Source organism: Microtus oregoni, unplaced genomic scaffold (assembly GCF_018167655.1).
Source record: "Microtus oregoni isolate MIOR12 unplaced genomic scaffold, Mior012 000021F_ref0000039, whole genome shotgun sequence".
In the NCBI taxonomy this organism is placed as follows: domain Eukaryota; kingdom Metazoa; phylum Chordata; class Mammalia; order Rodentia; family Cricetidae; genus Microtus; species Microtus oregoni.
The window spans coordinates 271,357-293,900 of record NW_024543080.1 but is presented as its reverse complement, the minus strand read 5'-3'; the positions used below and the strand labels follow the sequence as shown (position 1 = coordinate 293,900).

The window sequence follows — 22,544 nt, the reverse complement described above, 5'->3', positions numbered from 1 at the left end:
GTGTGGGGATAGAAATTACTTAGCACCTACGAGGCCGTAACTTGAACCCCCAGCACCACACACAAAACAGAACAATCCTCTTAGTAAAATCTTTTATTTGGTTTATGTTTAAAGTGTAAAAAAATTATAAGCTGGAATATTTGATGACATGGAAGGAAGGGGAAGCCAAGTCAAAGAGCAACATCCATTTCAAATAAATCAAAAAGTCGAATTTTTAAAACACCACCATCTTGTAATTATCCCCATCGTATCTCCGTTGCGAAAGATTTGGAAAGACTTGGGCTGAAGAGGTGTGTGTTCTGAGGTCAGCTGCTTCAGAGAGAGCTCTCCCCTGTGAGGGAAGCACAGAATCGTTTCTGAATTTCTCAGTCGATGTTTTTGGTTTTAACCAACATGAATTTGCAGAACCATCTTAGACCCACTGAGAAGTTAGACCCACACAGACAGGACCGTCTTCCCACATCCTGTGCTCCCTTCCCTTGTGGGCAACCACCAGGTGTTACCGTGGGAGATTTACCACAGCTGAGAGCCAACACTGGCACACGGTTAACCAGCGTGGACTTGATCCAGATTCCTCACAGCTTTACCAAGCTGCCCTTTCTGTTCTGGGATCCTGTCCAAGCACCGAAGTGTACGGGGTTGTTAGAATCCGTAGGTTCCTCTCACTAATCGTGTATAATAGTGTATCCGAGTCCTTTTGTCTGTTTTTTCAATTTTTCAATTATTTTATGTGTATTTTTGCCTACATGCCTGTCTGTGCACGTGTGTGTGAGGCCAGAGGACAGCATCACATTCCCTGGAACTGGACTTACAGACAGTGTGAGCCATCATGTGGGTGCTGGGAATCGAACATGGGACCTTTCTTTCTAGCCCTGTGGATATGTTTTGTTTGGAGACTGGGTCTCATGCAGCCCAGGCTGGCCACAGAGATTGGAATTTTGTAGGTTCGGAGGCTAATTACTTTATCTTGGGTTAGTGTTAGCTTTGGGGACAGCTCGTCCTTGCCCCATTCTGTAACGCCTTGTGATATGAAAACATACAATCAAACAAAACCTCTAAGAAGCTACTAACTTAGTAGAACACCATTCGACTAATCCAGGAGCTAAGAACATCATCCAATAGCATCTTGAGCGCTTAAAATAGCTCCATCCATCTCCTCATAACCCCCTGTCTGGTGCACCCACCGATGTAGCTTAAAGTTGCCTTGATTTATGACTCTCTTTGTCCTGTAAAACCATAAAAACGCCATAAAACTGCTTCCATGTTGGAACGTGGAATCCGAGGTAACAAATCTGTGCTCCTGGGCAGTGGTTACTCACAACGACTCCAAAATAAACTATCTCTTATCCCCTTTAGGACGAAAATTGGTTTTTACATGGACAATGTGTTTATTTAACTTCTTGCTTCTGGCCTTCATCCTGTCCACTGTATTATATACTATTATTGTTTCTCTCAAAAACAGCTCTGCTCACTTAAAATCTCTGATTCTTCCTCAATGCTTGCCAGTCATTAGCCCACTACCCACCCACGACAATGCCGAGGCAATCAGCCCACTACCCACCCATGGCAATGCCAGTCATTAGCCCCCTACCCACCCATGGCAATGCCAGTCATTAGCCCACTACCCACCCACGGCAATGCCAGTCATTAGCCCACTAACCACCCACGCTACCCACCCACAGCATGCCGGGGCACAATTTCACTTTAAAAAGGGAATCTGTTGTTTCATTGTTTTTCTGCATACACAATATGCTCTAGTCAAATTGACCCTAGTCCCATAAAGGTGGGTGATTTTTTTTCCCTAAAAAAGAGTTTTACCTTCATAGTTTGAAGTTCTTGACTAGAAGCTGCGTTATATTTTATCCGTAGCAGTCCCATATCCACCCTACTGTATGTCCCGAGGCTGGCCTGTGACGTAGAGCGGTCCTTCCCTCCCCATCCATTTCATTGTCTCTGCCCAGGGGAAGCCCAAGAGGGCATCAGCTGAGGTCAGAGGTTTTTAACTTAGCCCAGTGCTCAGGATTGCCTTGGGATGTTTGTTCCCTTTACTGAGAGGTTTCTGTTGTTCTTCAGGGAGCCTTGGTCCCTGAGGGGTTCTGGGAACCATCCCACTTTCTCCTGGGACTTAGAGGAAGTAACAGCTGAGGCGCTGTTGCTGAGCAGCTAACTGCCCTGTGTCACCTGTCGCCACCCACATCTCCGTCACCAGCCTGTTACATTCAGCTCTACTACTTCTGGTGAGCTACTGACAACTTCTCTAGACCCCAAACCCACTTCTTTCAAGAAACATTCTTTACTCATCTCATGATGTCACCTCCCTGCAGCGCTCTGTCTAACGGCACCCATTTAACACGACGCTCTACTCAGGGGCTGTAAGGATGGGTAACTAGTGACACGGGAGTTTCTTCTTCTGGAACTCACAGTCCTCTGCTTCCCCTACGCTTGGGATTAAAGGTGTGGCTACCAGCTCCCGCCCGTAGCTGATTTTTCATGCATTACTAGATATTTCACACGTTAATTGCTAAGCAAATGGATAGTGTTTTATACATTTTTCAAGAATTGTTTGGGGGATGCTGAAGAGAGAGCTCAGCAGTTAATAGTATTTGTTCTTGCAGAGAACCTGGATTGGTTGGGTTCCCAACACCGTGTGGTGCTTACAGCCACTGTAACTATAGTTCCAGGGGATCTAACTTTCTCTTCTAACCTCCGTGGGTCACACACACACACACACACACACACACACACACACACACACACAGAAAGACAAAACATTCTCACACATAAAATAGATAAAACTTAAAAAAAAAAAACCCAGGTCAGGGGCAGGGACTTGAGAGATGGCTTCAGGGTTGAAAGCACTTGCTGCTCTTCCAGAGGGCAGAGTTGTCCCCAGTACCCACATCAGGTGACTCACAGGTACCTTTAACTCCATCCAGCTCCAGGAAATCTGCTGCCCTCTTCTGGGCTCTGCAGGTACCTGCACACATGTGCACGCATGCACACAGACATACTTGTGCACATGCATGCACAAAGACATGCATGCATGGACACATGCATACTAAAAACAAAATATACCTTTAGAAATAATGTTTGCTAACCTATGTAATTATCCATTTCAGACAGGAAGTGGGGTATTGTAAAAAACGGGGAAATTAATGTTTGCTGCTTATCTTGTCTTGTACAGAGAGAAGAGACAATTCCGGGTTAACCTGCGTTCTCAGCAGCTAAGTCTGGGAATAGTCAGCTGCATGGGGAGTTACAGAGGAAGAAATGTTATCCAGTGTTTCCAAATATCATCAGCTCCTTCTCTAGCCCTTGCAAAGGACATTTGTGTTCATTTTGTTTATTAATGTATTTTGTTTTGGAGTATTTATACATTTTTATTCTAATTTGAGATCTCTTAATAAGATATACAGTCACTTATTTAATGCACAGTTGCCTTTATTTGCGTTTGTTGTAGACATTTGCACTAAGTACTTCCACCCACGACTTCTATTCTGGTAGATGTGGTGAGGTGCTGAGTGAACCAGGCAGGTAGAGCTTTTGTAGACATTTGCACTAAGTACCTCCACCCACGACTTCTATTCTGGTAGATGTGGTGAGGTGCTGAGTGACGGGGCAGGTAGAGCTCCGTGTGTGTCTGAGTCTAGGGGGCCGCAGAGGTGGCTCAACAGCTAAGTGTGCCCGCTGCTCTTAAAAAGGACCCGTGTTTGGTTCCCAGAACCCTCTTAGGTGGCTTTGTGCAGATGTACGTGCAGACACACATGTATGTGTCCTTTAAAATGCAATCTCAGAAATCAGTAAGACTTTATAAACACTCTTGCACAACTAGATGTGCGATCTTAGTTACTTATCAAGAAATATATTCCCATGTGACTGTATATGTAAATGTTTACTGGACAAAGCTGGATTTACTAAGGAGCTCATATGGATTTCAGTCTAGCATTGGCCAAGGGACATCTATGCCTCTCTGGCGCAGCTGAGAACCTTATCTGTTAAACCTCATCTCAGCAAATGAATTTGTATACCACAGATAACATAAATGTTGCAGACTCTGTCATTCTGCTTTTTAACATAGTATATATTTTTAAATTCTCACCTTACAACTGTTTACCTGTTTCACCACATTGTTTGTTTTGTTTGCTTGCTCATTTGTTTTCAAGACAGGGTTTCTCTGTAGCTTTGGTGCCTGTCCTGGAACTAGCTCTTGTAGATCAGGCTGCGCTGGAACTCACAGAGATCCGCCTGCCTCTGCCTCCCGAGTGCTGGAATTAAAGGCGTGGGCCACCACCTCCCGGCTTCACCACATTGTCTTAGTATGAAGTATATCTTTTGCTTTTTTAATTTATTTGTCTTGAAAACAATTTATTTGTTTTAAAAACTGAAAGTTTTTAAAAACACCTACTCCCCCTCCCCCTGCAGGTATGTTCACCTATGCAAGAGGTCAGACTGACATTGAAGTATCTTTCCTCCATCACTTCTCCACTTTTGTTTTTCAGACAGGGTCTCACTAACCTGAAACTTGCTCTTTCACCTGGGCTTGCTAGCCAGTGAGTCCCGGGGATTCTCTGTTTCTGCCCCCTGTGCTATGCCCAGCTTTCACACACGCTCTCCCCCCTCCCCCCAGATACACAGACACAGACAGACAGACATACACACACACACACTGGTTTTGGGCATCTAAACCCTGGCTCTTGTACTTACACAGCAAGTATTTGACATGGTGAACTATAACGCCACCCCTCATTTTATTTTGTGAGAGAGGCCCTTAGACTGTCATAGCCATCATAGTCCTGACTAGTCTGGAACTTATGAGACAAGGCTGGGCTTGAGGGTAACCCTTCTTCCGCCTCCTGAGTTTTGGGGTTAAAGGATAGACCACTATACCTAACTTCAACTTCTTTTTTGTTTACTCTACTCTGGTAGCTAATAAGTTACAATAAGATGCTTCATTAATAGACCAAAGCCATCCCGGTAGGTTTATAAAAATTCATCATTACTAAAATATGCCTCAAAGAAAGAAGAAAGCAAAACCAATCATATCATATTATTACAATGAGATCGCTCTTTGGGAGACTTACAGAATTGCTATTTTGAGTTGTTATTCCCAACGATGAATAAATTGCCCAGCTCTGTTTCTCAAGTCCCACATTGACTCACCATCCGGCTCTTAGAAAGCATTCATGGCTCTCCTCCGGTTAATGTCTCTCTTGATTTGGCACACAGAGCAAACAGGACAGAAGAGAGTAACCAAATAGTCATCACAAATGGATCCCTGCGAAAGATGTGAAGAGACATGAGCGAACGGCCTGTGCTGGTGATATATTTAGAGAACCGAAAGTCCTGACTCTTTGGCTTCAGTTTACTTCATCTCTTTTTATGTTTATTTTGTGTGTGTGTGTGAATATGTGTTTGTGTGTGCATGTGTGTACGTGTGTGTGCATGTGTGTATGTGTGTGCATGTGTGTACATGTGTGTGCATGTGCATGTACATGTGTGTGCATGTGTATGTACGTGTGTGTGCATGTGTGTGCATGTATATATACGTGTGTGTATTGTACATGTGTGTGCACACATGTGTGCTCACAGAGGTCAGAGGGAAACCTTCACTTCTCTCTCCCACCATGTGGGTCCTGGTCTTCCAGTGTGATTGGAAGTGCCTTTATCCATGGAGCCATCTCACTGGCCCCGGATTTGGTCTAGAGGGATACTTCCAGGAAAACTTTAGCTGACTTTTCCATGCAACACTTGCCTCCCCGTTCCAGTACTTTATAGTTCTGAGAATATAAGATTTAATCAAACTACCAAGTCCAAGAGTGCAATAAGGGAACTCAGGAAGTCAGCTCTCATAGCCAGGAAGCTTCTGGCTCAACACCGTTACAGCAGGAGAAAAACACGGACACGCGATGCGCTGGACATTTGGGGAAGAGAATTAGGGAAGTGGCAGACAATTTGGGGTCAAAGCACTCCCAAGTACTAAGTAATAAAAAAGTGAAAGTTTGGCAGGAAATGTAACCACATTCACTATAAGACACTGAAGGCGATGTTGAATGAAGATGTGCTGGGGTCATATATAAAACCTGGACATGGAATTGGCCAAAAATACAGAGAACCATGTGGGAGAGAGTGGGGTGGACAGAGGACTAAAGTCCAGGCCTCTGCGAAGTCCATAGGTAAAGCCCACATTGAGAAGAAAATATTCAAAGGAAAAGCAAAAAAAGTGTTTCTGTAGAGGGCAAAGTAGGTGAAGAAAATTAGGGGAGGGTTGTTTTTCTTGACAATCTATAAAATGAGATCATTTAAAGCTTCAGAGTTTTCATCCATTAAAAAAGAAAGCCACACTAGAAAACAGGGACTGGTGGCCTTTATAAAGGCCAGAAATCCTGAGCAATTTAAGTACAGACGGTGGTGGAGGAGAAAGTCAAACAAAGTCAAACAAAACGGGCAACCTGAAGCAGCAGCCATGGGGGAAGGAGTGGGGACTCTACTCTAGGTAAATCCTAAACTCAGCAGCAAGGGGCAGGGGAGGAGGAGGGAAGGAGCAGTGTAGGGGAGGAGGAGGGAAGCAGGCAGTGCAGGGAAGGAGGAGGGAAGCAGGCAGTGCAGGGGAGGAGGAGGGGAGCAGGCAGTGCAGGGGAGGAGGAGGGGAGCAGACAGTGAGGAGAGGAGGAGGGGAGGAGGCAGTGGGGGGAGGAGGAGGGAGGAGGCAGTGAGGGGAGGAGGAGGGGAGCAGGCAGTGCAGGAGAGGAGGGGAGCAGGCAGTGCAGGGGAGGAGGAGGGAATCAGGCAGCGAGGGGAGGAGAAGGGGAGCAGGCAGTGAGGGGAGGAGGAGGGGAGGAGGCAGTGCAGGGGAGGAGGGAATCAGGCAGTGCAGGGGAGGAGGGAATCAGGCAGTGAGGGGAGGAGGAGAGGAGCAGGCAGTGCAGGGGAGGAGGAGGGAAGGAGGCAGTGCAGGGGAGGAGGAGGGGAGGAGGCAGTGCAGGGGAGGAGGAGGGAAGGAGGCAGTGCAGGGGAGGAGGAGGGAATCAGGCAGTGAGGGGAGGAGGGGAGCAGGCAGCGCAGTTCTCTCAGGATAATCAAAGCCAAGGCCCCTCACGTGGGTCTCAGAGCTCCAGGAGAGACAGGGTAGAAAACAGTGGGTAGTGTCCCAGAGAGTAGGTTGCGAGCTCACAGGGTACAAACACTCTGAGGGATACTGCCAAATATTCCTCCAAGACTATCAGTTCACAAACCTGCGTTGACACAAATGTATGTCTGTGAGTTATCGGACAGAAACATGTCTACAGAGGGTGCACACAAGCTATTACTAATTTCCAAGCAGAAGACTTGGTTATTAATTTTCACTTTTTACTCCATGTATTTCTGTTAAAATTTGTTAGATATTTTAACATTGCTTTGTAATAAAAGAAGACTAAATTTCTCAATTAAAAAAATAATATCAATGAAATAAACTAGGTTCCTAGAAAATGTTGCATGTGTGTGTGTTTCCTGTGATGGTTAAGTTTGTGTGTTACCCAGTCTAGGTCACAGCCGAGCATAGACATTTGGCTCAACATTACTCTAGATGTTTTTTGATGATATATTTGAGACAAAATTAACATTTAAATCTTCAGACTTGGAATAGAGCAGATCACTTCATATAATGCAGATGGCCTCTCTTCCAGTCAGCTGCAGACCGGTTTGTAATAGGACCTGAGGCTAACTGATCAGACTGGGGCCAGCGGGGCCAGCGGGGCCAGCGAGCCACAGGGTCCATCTGTCTCCACCTTCCAGTGCTGGGACTGAACTCAGGCTGTAGCCTTTCGCCGGTTCCTCCTTCCTTCCCTTCCTTTCAACAGGGTCACAGTGCTCAGGCTGGTGCCAAACTCCCAATCTTTCTACTTCAGCCTCCCAAGTCCTAAGATTACAGGTGTGTGTGTGTGCTACCGTGCTCATGTGTGTACTACCATGTTTGTGTGTGTGTGTGCTACATACTAAGGTGTGTGTGCTACCATGTTTGTGTGTGTGTGTGCTGCATGCTCAGGTGTGTGTGCTACCATGTTTGTGTGTGTGTGTGTGCTATATGCTCAGCTGTGTGTGCTACCATGTTTGTGTGTGTGTGCTACTGTGCTCGTGTGTGTACTACCATGTTTGTGTGTGTGTGTGCTACCATGTTTGTGTGTGTGTGTGCTACATGCTCAGGTGTGTGTGCTACCATGTTTGTGTGTGTGTGTGCTATATGCTCAGCTGTGTGTGCTACCATGTTTGTGTGTGTGTGCTACTGTGCTCGTGTGTGTACTACCATGTTTGTGTGTGTGTGTGCTACATACTAAGGTGTGTGTGCTACCATGTTTGTGTGTGTGTATGCTACATGCTCCGGTGTGTGTGCTACCATGTTTGTGTGTGTGTGTGACCGTGCTCATGTGTGTACTACCATGCTCAGCTAGTTGAAGACCTTGGAGAAGGAGGAGGAGAAGAAAGAGGAGATGGATGGCTTTTGAATAAGGAAGACTCCACTTGTAAACTGCCTGTTGACTTGATCTTCAGCTCATCCACGAGGACCTAGCTTGACAGCCTACACTTCAAGTTTTGGACTTACTGGCTTCCATCACTGCATGACTTTAAAACAAATGTCTGTCTGTCTCTCTTGCTCTGACTTTCTTTTTCCTTTCTTTTCTTTTTTTTAGACAGGATTTCTCAGCCAGGTGGTGGCGGCACACACTTTAAATCCCAGCACTTGGGAAGGCTGATCTCTGTGAGTTCGCAGCCAGTCTGGTCTACTTAGAGAGGCTAGGATGGTTACCCAGAGAAACCCTGTCTCAAAAAACAATCAATCAATAAATAAATACAGAGATCCTCCTGCGTCCTGTGTGCTGGAATTAAGGGGTGTGCCACCACTATGCGATTTTTTTCTTTACCTCTATCTCTGTCCCTTTCTCTCTCTATACACACACAGAGGGAGGCAAATATATGTGTGTGTACATTCCTATATGATATATAGAGATATGTGTACACACATGTACATCTACGTACCCTATGGACCGCTTCTTGTGTAACTCTAATTAAAACACTACCCCATTTCATACAGTGACACAGGAGTAAGGGAAAAGGTGTTCACAGACAGTTTGGACGGGACACTGACACTGGGGCACACCTCTGGGCCAAAGACTCGCTGCCTCTTACAGACTTTGAAGTCTTCATTGATAAGACATGGCGGACCCTACCCCACAACACACACAGGCATTACAAGGTCGGTGGCGAGTTCAGGCCCCTGAAGCTCACTAGGCTCTAGATAATCCTCTATTGTAGTCTACACCTTGCTTGCAAATGCGAATTGTTTGCCTTCTAGGATGTTCAGAGGGCAAACAAGAAGAGGGGCTACTGCCAAGTCAACTGAATTTAAGGTTGTACACGCTACAAAACTCCAGCCAAACAAATTCAGAGCCCTGATACCATCAAACTCCAGCCACTCCTACAACAGCGATGGTAAATTCTGTTGCAGCCTGGATAATAAAAGGTGAGAGACTCACGGGAATGCCATATCGGGTTCGGTAGAGCGTCCTCATTGCCACAGTTGTCCCACACAAACAGCATTCATTCATGTCGGATGCCACTTGACACCCAAGGCATGTGAAGCAAAATGTTCCGCAGAGGCCTGGAAACATGAAAACAGGGGTAGAAGTTACTCTGGTTTGCCCACGTCAGCTACGGCCAAGAGCGATCACATCGTGGGGGACCTTCCCCTCTCTGCAGCCAAGTCCGTCTTCGTTGTTTGGGTGGAGCTTTGTTACGTGCGCACCCCCATCATTTCCAGAGCGACTGCCAGGGAAAAGACTTAGCTCTTTCTGCTGGAGTGCCGCTCATATGCTAACTACTGAAACCCACCCGTGTTCCAGGTCAAACCCTAGGTACTGACGATACTCCCAGCTGAGATCCAATAGGGACCTAATAGGAAAGGATGTGCAGGGGAGAGCCAGGCTCACTTCGGAGCGCAGCCCTTGAGGCCCTGAGCAGAAAGTGCTGCCTGAGCTGGAAAGGGAAGCAGGGTTAGAAACTGTTAAAAGGAACCGAAGGGAATAACGCCTCCTGGAGACAATTTGTCATACTCATTCACGGTGGCCAGTGTCCTGGGATAGGATGGGGATGAAGTTAGAGGTTGACATAGGCTTAAGGCAGCGTGTGTGTGTGTGTGTGTGTGTGTGTGTGTGTGTACATGTACAGAAGTCATGCTGACAAATTAGATGGTGTTTACGTGTGCGTCAAGGCCAGGAAGAAGCACCAAGTATTTGTACAGGGAGAATGATTTGGCCAGATCTGCTTTAAGAAAATCTTCATAAACCGGGTGGTGGTGGTGGTGCACACTTTTAATTCCAGTACTCAAGAGGTAGGATCAGAGGTAGGCAGATTTCTGAGTTCTGAGTTCAAGGCCAGCTTGGTCTACAGCGTGAGTTCCAGGACAACCAGGGCTACACAGAGAAACTCTGTCTTGAAAAACCAGAAGAAAAAAAAAATCTGCCACAAAGCAATGAAGGCTGCCCAGTCCCTTTAAAAATTACATTTTAGTGTGTTTGTGTGTGGAGGCATGAAACCGTGAAGGTCAGAGGATAATTTCCAGGAGTACGCCCTCTTTTTCTACCATGTGGGTCAAGTCTGGCCACAGGCACTTCCACTGAATCATCCTGACAGCCCCTGCTCAAAAGTCGCATAGCCAAGGAATTGAAAACTCAAATAATTGAGCAATAACTTGGGGTTGGAGGATTCAAATTCAATGTTTAGGGAATTTGACTATCGTAAGTCTTTATTATAACTTTGATTTTCAGATATCAAAACAATGTCATGAGACATGTTAGTCAATCAGCCGTGTTAGCTAGGAAGTCAAGGGGAGCTGGTGAAGGGTCATGGGTGTAATTCCTTCTGTCTGTGCTCACCGTGTAATTATTAGCTTCATTCTGTTCCAAGGTCTGTTCCATTGCAAGTTAAAGCTGGTGTATTTATTTCCCTACCATTCTGAGGAACAGGCCTCAAAGCAAACCTTTGGTTCCTGATTTGCTAAGGACAAAGTCTCTGGTTCACTTTGCCACCCCACCTGACTTTCTTCCAAGTTCACTTAGAGAGATGTCCTGTGGTGTTACTATAAAACGGCATTTTAGTATTGTATAACCAAGAAGAGATTTCGTGACTATTGCTTTTTTTTTTTCTTAATCCTGGGAGGCAGAGGCATTTCTGTGAGTCTAAGGCCAGCCTGGTCTACATATGAGTTCCAGGACAGCCACAGCTACACAGAGAAACTCTGTCTCAAAAAACAAAACAAACGAAAAAAACCAAAACCAAAAAAAGTCAGGTTCAAGTAAAAAATGTTTCAATTATGTATAATCTGTTTATAAAATTAGGCCAAGCCTGTTCAGTTTGAGAATCACTTAAAGCTTCCAACACCTTAACTCTAGGATTTATTTTAGGGGTAACATCATTATTTTGGGGGGACAGGAGAAGAGTGAGCTATAATCAGTAGTCTGTCTTTGATGCTGACTGTACCGTTCCAGGTTGTCCAGACATCTAAATAAGTTAGCAGTTTTCAACACAGTAAGGGAGGAACGGACCCCGAATCGGTTGGGGGGACACCTTCCCTGCACTTACAGACTCCGCAGTCATTGAAGCAATCGCACAGGCTGGTCTGCCAGTTGGAATTCTGGGGAGCACGAATAAATCCAGGTTGAGTCACAATTACTGTTTGTGGCTGAGCCATCTTCAGTGCGCAGTCTCAGATGCCCTGGTCTGAAAAAGAAAATGCTGGTATTAGCTGCCTGGAGCTGCCGTGGGGAAGAAGGTGCTGGAACTAACCGCTGTGCTCCACCGGCTAGGGATGTGGTTGGAGAAATCAACTTGTTGGTCGCTAAGAGCATTGCAGTCTCCACCTCTGAGGGCACAGAGGCCCCAGGAGACCAGAGTTCACTGAACTGAAGGCGAGCAGATGCTTCTCATGGGCAAAAGAAACGAAAGAGGGCTGATCTGGAGCTATGTCTAAACAGGTACCTGCTGTCCAAGAGCTAGGAAACAAACGACTGGCCTGTGACAGAGGTAAAGTCAGGGAACCACGGAAAACCACCTTTTCTTAAGCCAACAGCCTGAGCTTAGTGCACCTCACCCTCCTCCCCCTTGCTCTGCCTCTTCCGGTTTTGACAGCTTCTCCTGCATCCAAGCTGCTCCAGAACCGGTCCCTTTGTCAGCCCCTGACACCAGGCAGGGACCAGCAAGCCATAATAATCATCCCACCAGGTTTCTATGGTGTTTTCTGGGTGGTGATGCTTATTTGTTTACCTGAGACAGGCTCTCATCCTGTAGCCCAGGCTAGCTAGCTTCGAGCCTTCCAAATGCTGGAATTCTAGGTGTGTGTCACCATTCCCAGCTCAGCAAAGCCTATAAAACTTATTTTGTTAGGTGACTCCTAATTTCTCTTCGTTACAAGAGAGTGTTGGGGTCCAGGGACGTACCTGATATTTGGAAGGGCAGGATCTTTGCTAAAGCCCTCATCTCTAAAGCCTCGTGAGCTCAGAGGAGCCATTAAACCAACCACTTCATTTTCCATTTATTCATCTGTAAAACCAAAGTGGCCACTGGCCTGCCCACCTCACTCACACATTGAGAGCACCAAGTATAGTTTCCCGACAAGTTTAATGTTTTAAAAAATTCGTAAAAATCCAGTGGAGAGTGGCCATAACACAAACAGATTCGGTAAGGACATTGCTTCTGATGGTTTCCATACACACCTTGTTGGTGATACTGCCAACTAGTTCATTGAGGTTCCAACTGATCAGGTCTGGTATTAGACCTTGCTTATCCATCTGCTCAGCTCTGACACTGAAAATGGTTATTTCCATTGAGTTGATAAGAAAATAGGGAATGTGGGGGCGGGGGTAAGTAAACTGTGAAATTCGAATCCTCTTTTAGTCTCTCTGTCTGGCTGAACACAGGACTGTCCCTGGTCTGTGAAGGTCTCTTAGAAAACAGGAAACTGTCTTTGTGAGTTCAAGGCCAGCCTGGTCTACAAAAGCTAGTTCCAAGACAGGCACCAAAGCTACAGAGAAACCCTGTCTCAATATACCAAAAAGAAAGAAAGAAAGAAAGAAAGAAAGGAAGGAAGGGAAAAGAAAAAAGGAAACCTGTTTCTTAGTTAGAAAAGTGTGTGTGTTGTACATACAGTGTGTAACAGATGTGTGTGCCCTGTGAAGGCCTGATGAGGCCAGGTGTCCTGCTCCACCCCTCTGCCTCATTCCCTGGGCCTGACCCACAAGCCTCAGCATTCCCTCCTGCACGCCCTACCGTAGATGGGGTGACAGGTGTGTAAAGCCACGCCCAGCTTCTTCCCCAGCTGCAGGGGATCACGCTCAGACTCTCCCGTTTGTGCTTCAGGCACACTTACCTGTTGAGCCGCTTCTCAGCCTCTTTCCTCTTTTCTCACTTTCTTGAGAAGTGTTAGGCTCACAGTAGGTATTTTAATTATCTTGCTAGACTCACAGTAGGCTTTTTTTAAAAAAAGATTTATTTCGTGTGTATGAGTGCTCAATCTGCACACCAGAAGGTACATCAGATCCCATTACAGATGGTTGTGAGCCACTGTGTGGTTGCCGGGAATTGAACTCAGGACCTCTGGAAGAACAGCCAGTGCTCTCCAGCCCTGTCACAGTACGGATTTTAACTGTCTTGCTGAGTTAAGCACTAACAGTGCTGGGGCATTTCTATTTAGGAATTCAGTACATATTTTTCAAAGCACAAAAGGGCCGAGAATGGTGGCAAACACCGTTATTCCCAGCACTTGGGAGACAAAGGCAGGGCTAGCCTGGTCTACAGAGTGCGTTCCACGATGGCATAAAGAGATCACCTCCTAAATAGAAAGAATGCTTTTCAAAACGGGGGATTCGGTCTGTCTCCTAGCGTCGGCTAGAAGCTTAGGTCCTCTTATTCCTCCAGTCACCTTTGCTTTCCTAGATTCCATCACCTGCAACATCTGCTAGTTTAGTGTTTCCCTTGAATGGAAAAAGAAAGCAGCAAATGAATCCAAGCCTCAAATGTTGGGTGTGTTCACATATTTCTCCACATAACTGGGAGGGTTAAAGGATGCTTTAAATATGCCTAAATCTTGGCACACACCAGTACAGTTAATCATAAATAAAACAGGCCTCCTGGTTATTACAGAGGAAGGTAAAATTGGTTTAATTTTAAAAGAGGCAGGCTAGGCATGGTGATGCACACCTTTAGCCCCAGCATTCCTTCTATCCAGGCTCAAGTGAGGACTACATTGTGAGACGCTATCTGTGAGACCCTACATTGTGAGGTCCTATCTATAAGAGAGGGGTGGAGCGCAGAGGGGGTGGGAGAAGGACAGAGGCTTACAATGACCTCTTAAATGTCTACATCTGTTGACCATAGTCATAATCAGTAAACAATTCTAAACGCTTCTCTTCCCATGACTGAGTGTATTCTGCAAATAGTGTGTGTCTTTAAAGGTTTAGCAAAATGAGGATAAGTAGAATGGGCACAAAATTTGACACTGAGAATGTTTTTTTAAAAAAAAAATCAAAGCAAGAGAGATTCAGAAGTCCCAAGGTTAGGAAATAATGAAAAGACCAAATAACTTACAAAAGAAATGAAAAGGGCAGGCTCCAAAGCCACAGAGAAACCCTGTCTCGAAAAACCAAAAAAAAAAAAAAAAAAAAAAAAAAAAGAAATGAAAAGGGGAAAAAAGTTTAAATGTATGAAAAGATGATTGAACTGTCCCAACAAATGCCATCTGTTAGGCAAAGTTGAAAACCTGGGGGTCTTGGGCATTGTTTGGCATTGGCAGAGTCCCAGGGTTGATCTTTAGCACTAAACCTTGGTCCGAGCAATCAGGAGGGAGCAGCTGAATTCTGTCTGCTGGAGGGCAAGTGCCTCAGTGAGAATAGCTCGCTTACTCAGGAGGCACTCGGTTAAGCAATATGGCTGTAACTGGGTTAACTTGGGAAATGCAAATGGTGAGGTCCCTATGAGGCTTATGAACACCACGGTGGAGGGCCCAAAGATGAGCAAAACTTCAAACCAGGCAGCGCAAGCCGCCGATAGTCCCAGCACCTGCAGAGCCGAAGCAGGAACGACATTAGGACCTAGTTCTACACCAACCTGAGCAGCGTAGCAAGATCGTGTCTAAAAAACAAAACCAAAAAAAGTAAAAATCATCAGGGCGTGTGCCAGGACTCAGAATCCATGAGGCAAGCAGGTTCATGAGCACACAGACACATAGATAAAGAGGATAGAGGGACATAAAGAAAATGTTCTGATTATGTTAGGTAGATATGATAGAGGTATATAAAGAAACGTTCTGATTACATCCACAGAGAGGATACACCCACTGCCCAAACCTTGATTACTAAATGTCATTGTTCAATAAAAGAGCAGGGTTCACTGGTGGGAGCTCCAAGGCAGGGAAAGGGAAGGCCGAAGATGAACCTGAGGAGTGTGATGTCAGCAAGCAAAGAGGCCTCAAGGGAGATCTAATCAACAGAACCACTGCTGAATGGGGGATGGGGAGACTTCTGAGGCAACTTGAGGGCCAGATTTAGAAGAGTTTGAGTAAAAAGTAATGTTATGGTTAGATTATAACTCATAAAATAAATTATCTGCAACACTCTATATATTATATGTGTTATATCTATATAATAATAGTTTAGATAAATAAACAGAATTTTAAATGGAGAGGAAGAATGGTACTTTCCTCCTTCTGGTTAGCGAGTGTAGAAGGAAGAACAGAAATATAAGACCAGCACTTGGCATACACCATAATACATACTAATGTAGGCAAGGCCAGTGGGTGGAGTCTGTGATATTATGAAGGTATTTTTCATTTTTACCTAGGGCTCCTGGTTTATTATTCCTTCTCCTAAGCAAGCCATAGAGACTGGAATTTCACTTCCCCAGAGTCAAAGAAACTAATCTTTCCCATCTTTCTGTCTTGGAGTTGGCCATATGGACAGTTTCCTATCTCCTTTGTCAGACGGCCAATCACGCATGCCCACTGGATGATCTGGCCCGTGAGGAAGAACACTGAAGAATCTGGCTAGATGGGACGTGATGCTTTCCCACCTAGTCTGTGAGGCCTTGGTGGCCACACAGCGACATCCTACAAATGCCCAAAGGACAGAGTTAAAGATGGCTGGAAATGTAGTTCCATAGGTAGAGTACTTGCTTAGCATGCAAGAAGTCCTGGGTTCCATCCCCAGCACTGTATAAAACTAAGCATGGCACACATTCCAGTCATCCCAGGACTCGGGGGACAGAGGCAGGAGTTCAGAGCCGTCAGCTCTGTAGCGTGTAGTGAGTTTAAGGACACCTGGACTACAGGAGACCCTGCTTCATAACAACAGAAAAGTCTAGTATAGTCTGGAGTGGTAGGTAGTACACACATGTATCCAGTTTGAGGCAGGAGGATTGTGACTTTGAAGCCAGGCAGTGCTATCTAGGGAGACTATGTAAATCCAAAGCAAACGCAACTAAGCAGCAAGAAAAACAATTCCACAAAAGTCTACAGGTAGTTAAATCTCCTTGTTCAAGGGAGAAGGCCCACAGTAGAAAAGTGTGGCCTGTCAGGAAGTTACTGGAAAGCCTTCTTAGAGAGTGCAGGCTGCAACTGAATGGTTTGGAAGAGGAACCATGAAATAGACATGCTAGCAGAAGGTGAAGGACTGTTTCCTGAGACACATGCTCATTTGTAGGGCCTCCCTGCAGCAGCTTTCCTGACAGGAAGGTTGAGTGAACATCTTCCTCTTGCTTTCAGTTCATCTAGAAATTCACTAATTGTAGAGGACACACAGCGGGACTATGTATTATTGTTCCTCACTATTCTTCTGTTGATGACAGTTCTGACTCAAGCCACCCCACAGCTTCAAGCTGGTGAGAGGCTACATTTTACTAGCTTGTCCTGGGACTTTTGCCTTTGGGGTACCTTCTCTAAAAGCATTTTCTTCTGTTTCCTTTCTTCCTTTCTTTTCTTTGTTTCTTCTGTAATTTCTTTAGTTTATGTTTGTATGCGTTCATCTCTTTCTCATATGTATGTGTGTGTGTGTGTGTGTGTGAGTGTGTGTGTGAGTGAGTGTGTGTGTGAGAGTGTGTGTGTGAGAGAGAGAGAGAGGGAAAGAGGGAAAGAGGGAGAGAGAGAGAGAGAGAGAGAGAGAGTTTAATTAGTGTTATTCACAGGAGCATGGGCAACTAGCCAGTGACCACTCCAGTCAAGAAAAATGTTTGTCTCCCAGCAACCTGAACAATGCCTCTTGTACCCTAGTGACTGGCCGTAAAGCTTGCTATTCCAGGAAAGGGGCTGACACTACATCATAAGACAGGCTAATCTAAACTTTGTTTGTGTTTGTGGAACCCAGAAGGTCTGATGACCATGAATAGCAGCAGATGGTTGACCAGAAAAGCAGTCCATCTGAAATTTATGACTGCCATGGGCCACACCTGGTGTCCCGCCCGAGAAATCTCTACATAGACCTTGTCTCAGCAGCTCGGATGCAATACAGCTTTTTCTTTTTTCTTTTGAAGTAGGGTCTCATATAGCTTAAGGTCCCTTCAAATTGTTTGTAGCCAAGGATAATCTTGGACTCTGGACCTCTTGCCCCACCCAATTCTGGGGATTGCATCCAGGGCTTCCTGCATGCAAGGACTACAACAACTCATCCCCAAAACTTGCCCCCCCTTTTTGGACCAGAGTGTCCATCTTCCAGTTTTTTGAAATATCTTTACAGGATGCAACAGCTGCGCCCCAAACTTATTTTTTTCATCAGTTCCAGGAAAAGAAAGTAAAGACATGGCAATAGTTCATTTCGTAGCTGACCTTTTTCACAGGTAACGTGGGCAGGTGTTCAGTGAGCTGTGTTTACAGACGAAGACTTGGAAAACACAGCAGGCACCTGTCCCTGGAGGGGGTTTCCCTGGCTCCAGCTAGGATGTTCTCGACTTCCCCATCGACTGGGGCTGTGCTTGGCGCCCTCACAGAGGGCGTGTTTCACCCACTGGTGAGTGAGCAGACCCTAAGCCCCTCAGCAATGGGTGAAGTCAAGTTTCCCCGACTGTCCAGACCTCCCCACAGAAGTCCCCAGAGCTTCCCTTCAACCCAAAGTCCAACACTATGACGCCAGAAATCATATTCTGAGCGATTACTTACCACAATGCCTTGAAGAACAAAGCATTTTAGAAAATAGAAAAGCATGTGTATTCAAATTTACTTTTCATTGCCTTTGAATATTCAAATGCCAGAAAGAATATGAAAGAGTAGCTGATAATGCTGGGTGGTTACCTCAGGTAATAATAGTTTTTCACTTTTATCTTTATAATTGATTATTTTTGCGAAGTGCTGGAAAGTCTGTTAGGACTGGGGGACATAGAGCTGTGCTGGAGTACTTGTTTAACATGTGAGCTGCTCAGCTGGAGCCCAACAATAGCAATAGCAACAACAAAAAGTTAGAATTAGCGTTCATATCTTTTATAAAAACTGGCAACTAACATTTTTAAGGGGAGTAAGCCTCATCGACAGCTGCAGGTTGTTTTCATTTATGTGTTTGTTTCTGGACAGGGTTTCTCTGTAGCTTTGGAGCCTGTCCTGGAACTCTCTCTGTAGACCAAGCTGGCCTCGAACTCACAGAGATCTGCCTGCCTCTGCCTCCCGAATGCTGGGATTACAGGCGTGCGCCACCACCCCCCGGCTATAGCTGTAGTTCTCCTGGGCTCAAGCCCACATGCAGCACATCGCTGGTGTTTGGTAGACGTCAGTTGAGTGAGTGAAGGAGCATCTTTCTGCCATCCTCCCGGAGGAAAGTGATAATCGGCGAACTCACTTCTTTTCCAAAAAGCCTGCGCTGTGACTGTAAACAGAGCAGTGGGCATCTGGAGGGTTCCCAGAGAAAACTACGGTCCTGTGGTTCTGTAATCACTCCCTTCCTGGCAAGCCTCACTCGGCCCGTTGCGGGTGTCTGTGGATTTACACTGGGTTAGGTAGACTTTTTGAGCAAAGGGCTTCTAAAGTGCACACAATCTGTCCCAAGGTAGAGCGTTGTACATGAGCATCTATCTGCTTATTGCCAGATCATTGGTAAATATGTTTTCTTTTCTCTGCTAGTGGTCTAAACAGTCCTCAGTCAATCTAAGATGTGTGTTACTAGCCAGGGTGGTGGTGCCTGTAATCATAGCACCTAGGAGGTGGAGGCAGGAGGAAAAAAATTGTAACGATAACTATAACAAAATCTCATATCTTTTTCATTTTTTAAAAACTTTATGTATGTATGCATTTATTTATTTATTTATTTATTTATTTAATGTATAAGTGTTCTTATGGTAAGTTTGCATACCATAAGAGGGCATTGGATCCCATTTTAGATGGTTGTGAGCCACCGTGTGCTTGCTGGGAATTGGACTCAGGACCTCTGGAAGAGCAGCCAGTGCTCTTAATCATGGAACCATCTCTCCAGCGCCTCCCTCTTTTCATTTTTTTTTTTTACACCCAGGAGAAATTTGAAAACATATTAATGTGCCTTACACATATGGAAACACATATGGAAATTATTTTCAGTCTCTTTGGTATTCTAATTTTTTCTTATTTCTAATACAGACAAAATCAAATTACAAATAAAATAATAAATCAAAATGTTGCATGCTTCTTTCATGAATTTCTTTTTCTTTTTCTCTCTTGAACCGAGGGCTTCTTGCGTGTTAGGCAGGTGTTCTATCATGGCACTCCATGCCCAGCTAACTTCCTCTTTTGGAGGTGGGAAACTGTGAGGTGCGGAACTGAAGCCAAGCAAGGGTGAGGGGTGGACGGGGTGGTTTTGCAACCAAGATACCCTCCTGACCGAGAAGGTTGCCGACAGCTGTGGTGGAGGAAGCTCCTCCGTACTGTCTAGAAGATCAGCCCTAGAGGGAACTAGCCATCCGGGATAGCCATTTGCCCCCCCCCCCCCCCCCCATTCTGAGGAGGGTTTTCCGCCGTCTAGCCCACGGTGTCTTTTAGAAGAAATGCATCCTCCACAGTTAAAGAGCCGAGAGGCGGAGCCAGAGTGAAGCTCAGAGAAGTGCTCCCTGACCACGCGCAAAGCTCATCTCTCTTGCCCTGCCCGTGACCGCTCCAACAGAACTAGCCACAAAGCACTGAGAGAAGTCGGCCAGCAGACTCGCTCAGGGCGCTCTTACGCTTGCGAGCCTGTCACAATTCTGCATCCCTTGGAAGTTACAACAAAGTGGAAAACCAAAGCAGACTCTCTCAGAGACCCGACCTTTTTTTTTTTTTTTTTTTTTTTGGCTTCAACCATCGAGATGTGGCAGCCTTTAACCTTAGTCAACTCTAATGAAAGGTCATCAGGAAGTGAAGAAAAAATTATCTGCCCGGCATCTGCCTCTTGTTACATCACCCTAATTCTGTGTTTCTGAGTGTTCTGTGACCTTATGTTTATGCCTCAGAGTTTATGAAGCTGTGCACCAAACCATGTTGTCCACCCATCCTCAATAAGCCAATTGGGAGTCAAATAAATAGAGGAAAGAAAAAAAAGAAGAAGAAGAAGAAGAGGAATCCAGCAACACCCCTACCAGTCCATCCCCCGTCCACAAATCTGTCCTCTGGATCCCGACTGAAGTTTGAAGGGAAGGCTGCCGCTTATCGAAGCCCCACGTGGGCATCAGCGGCATCCTGGAAGGTGGCCTGACTGACTGCCGGAACTGCGCAGAATCCCTTTCCAAGGGACGCTTCCCACTGGCTAAAAGCCTTTTCCTACTCCCAGCATGAGATTCCTGGGGGAAAGTCCGTCTTGGAGGTCTGTGGTTTTAATTGACTGAAAAGTCTGAGAGACAGGAGTGTCTCTTTAGAATATCTTCGTATTTGCCAGACCTGTCTCAAAGCACTCGGAAGGCTTGTGGGCCATGCAGATTCCTGGCTAGGGTCTGGGAGTTTTGTAATTAGCGTCTTCGTGGCTGCGGCCCCTGTGCCACAGGGCATTTGGCTGCTTTGATGACAATTATAAAAAGGGTGTTTCTTTCCCCAGGCAGACACAGCCCCTGCCAGCCCCTCTCCCCCACCCACGTTTGAAGAGCTCGTGCAGAATCAGCTCACGGGACCCTTGACTGGGGTGGAGATCCTTGTGCACCTGGTGCCCTCTGCCTTTTGGTTTGTCCACTTCCCTCTGTTACTCATAATCACCCCCTCAACACTTACAAGACATGTACTGACCACCCGCCTGTGTGAAAAGTCTTGTGGATCAAGGAGAAGCCTGCAATTCCTTGTCTATCGGGACAATCCCGCTCGGAGCTCTGCTCTGCGGTCCACGGCTCTGAATGCACAACGGGACAGAGTGATAAAGCTCCGGAAAAAAAACGAAGAAAAAATGGAGATGAGGAGGTTGAAACGGGAATCTGTGGGGCCAAGCTCTGAAAAGTAAGTGAACAACACTTCCTTCAGAAGTCTCTTTGTAAGGAGTGGTCGCTGCCAGGAAATCTTGTGGTGTTTGGCTCACATGCAACATCTTAAATTTATCTATTAGTCTTGGATTCATTCTGCACCTATATTTCTGCCTCAGAGCACCCCACTCTTTAGAAGGACAGTACACTGGCTTAATAAAATTATGCTATATAGCACCGATTATATTAATAAATCTTGTTAATATTGATTAACCCAGGTTCTAAACACAGACTTAGATTTTCTTCTTCTACTGTATATTGGTATTATAATTTCTTTTTTTTTCTGTTTTGACTGAAACAATCCCATCACACAATGACCTCTCCTCTCATGAGTTATCAAATGTGAGACGCGAAAGGTGGCTTTTCTCGTTTTGCACATCAGCGAGTACCGGACTTAAACTTCTATAGTAGTTAGATTTTTGTGTTCACAAGAATGCCTAAGGATTCTCAAACTTCATCAGCTAAACCTACAAACATCCCATCTCCTTCTGCCAGGTAGTTTAAACGGATAAACATCTTTCATTCACAAAGAAACTAAACCAGCTCCGGTGAATAAAGAGAGGAAGGATCAAGTCTCAAATTAGTAAATAAAGCACATAAAATGCATTTCCTCTGGACGCAGAGCTCCCAGAGGTTTCCAGCTGAGTTGTTTCCGAGCAGGATGCTTAGCAAAGTCGCTGAGTTTTGCTAAATTCACTAAATTTAAAGTAATTAGGTAAGAAAAGAAAATCTAATCTTTCACCAGAATCTAAAGCAAAAGAAAGCAATGAAATCACTTGTAAAGGAAACTTCCTCATCTCTAAATATGTTCACAATACCAGAGTACTCACGGTCTAGAGGGCTGGGAGCAGGAAGTGTCTTGCAGGCTGGAGTAGAATCTTACTAGAAGTGAGCTCTGGGGGGCGAGGTGATCGGTTTTCAGGAGCAGCCTGTAGTCCAAAGAGCAGAGTCCTGTGTCCTGATTGGCTGTGGTAATCCAGGCAAAGTCGCCAAAAGCTATCTCTTACCAAATAGGGCCTGTTCTTGTCCTTACAATGGACTAACTACAACGTACACCTTTATGGGGGAGGAACAGATGTGAATCATTCAACAGTTGATCG

At 45.5% G+C, this 22,544-nt stretch overlaps 1 protein-coding gene across 1 annotated transcript; it reads right to left on the bottom strand.

Annotated features, from left to right (window-relative positions):
* Positions 1–78: 78 nt before the first annotated feature.
* On the bottom strand, positions 79–22,327 carry LOC121460884 (placenta-specific gene 8 protein). The gene is made up of 5 exons (XM_041671552.1): positions 22,275–22,327; positions 11,614–11,751; positions 9,510–9,634; positions 5,161–5,275; positions 79–331 (listed from the first exon to the last, which is right to left on the bottom strand). The coding sequence occupies exons 2-4, from the start codon at positions 11,720–11,722 to the stop codon at positions 5,171–5,173; spliced, it is 339 nt and encodes a 112-aa protein (XP_041527486.1). The 5' UTR covers positions 11,723–11,751; positions 22,275–22,327; the 3' UTR covers positions 79–331; positions 5,161–5,170.
* Positions 22,328–22,544: the final 217 nt, after the last annotated feature.

Bases quoted from the DNA above. Each gene is read 5' to 3' on its own strand.
- LOC121460884 (XM_041671552.1), bottom strand. From the start codon at position 11,722: ATGGCTCAGCCACAAACAGTAATTGTGACTCAACCTGGATTTATTCGT. The intron at 9,635-11,613 runs GTAAGTGCAGGG...TCATGTTTCCAG, and splicing joins CTTCAATGACTGCGGAGTCT to GCCTCTGCGGAACATTTTGC. The intron at 5,276-9,509 runs GTGAGTCTCTCA...CATCTTTCGCAG, and splicing joins GAACCCGATATGGCATTCCC to GGATCCATTTGTGATGACTA.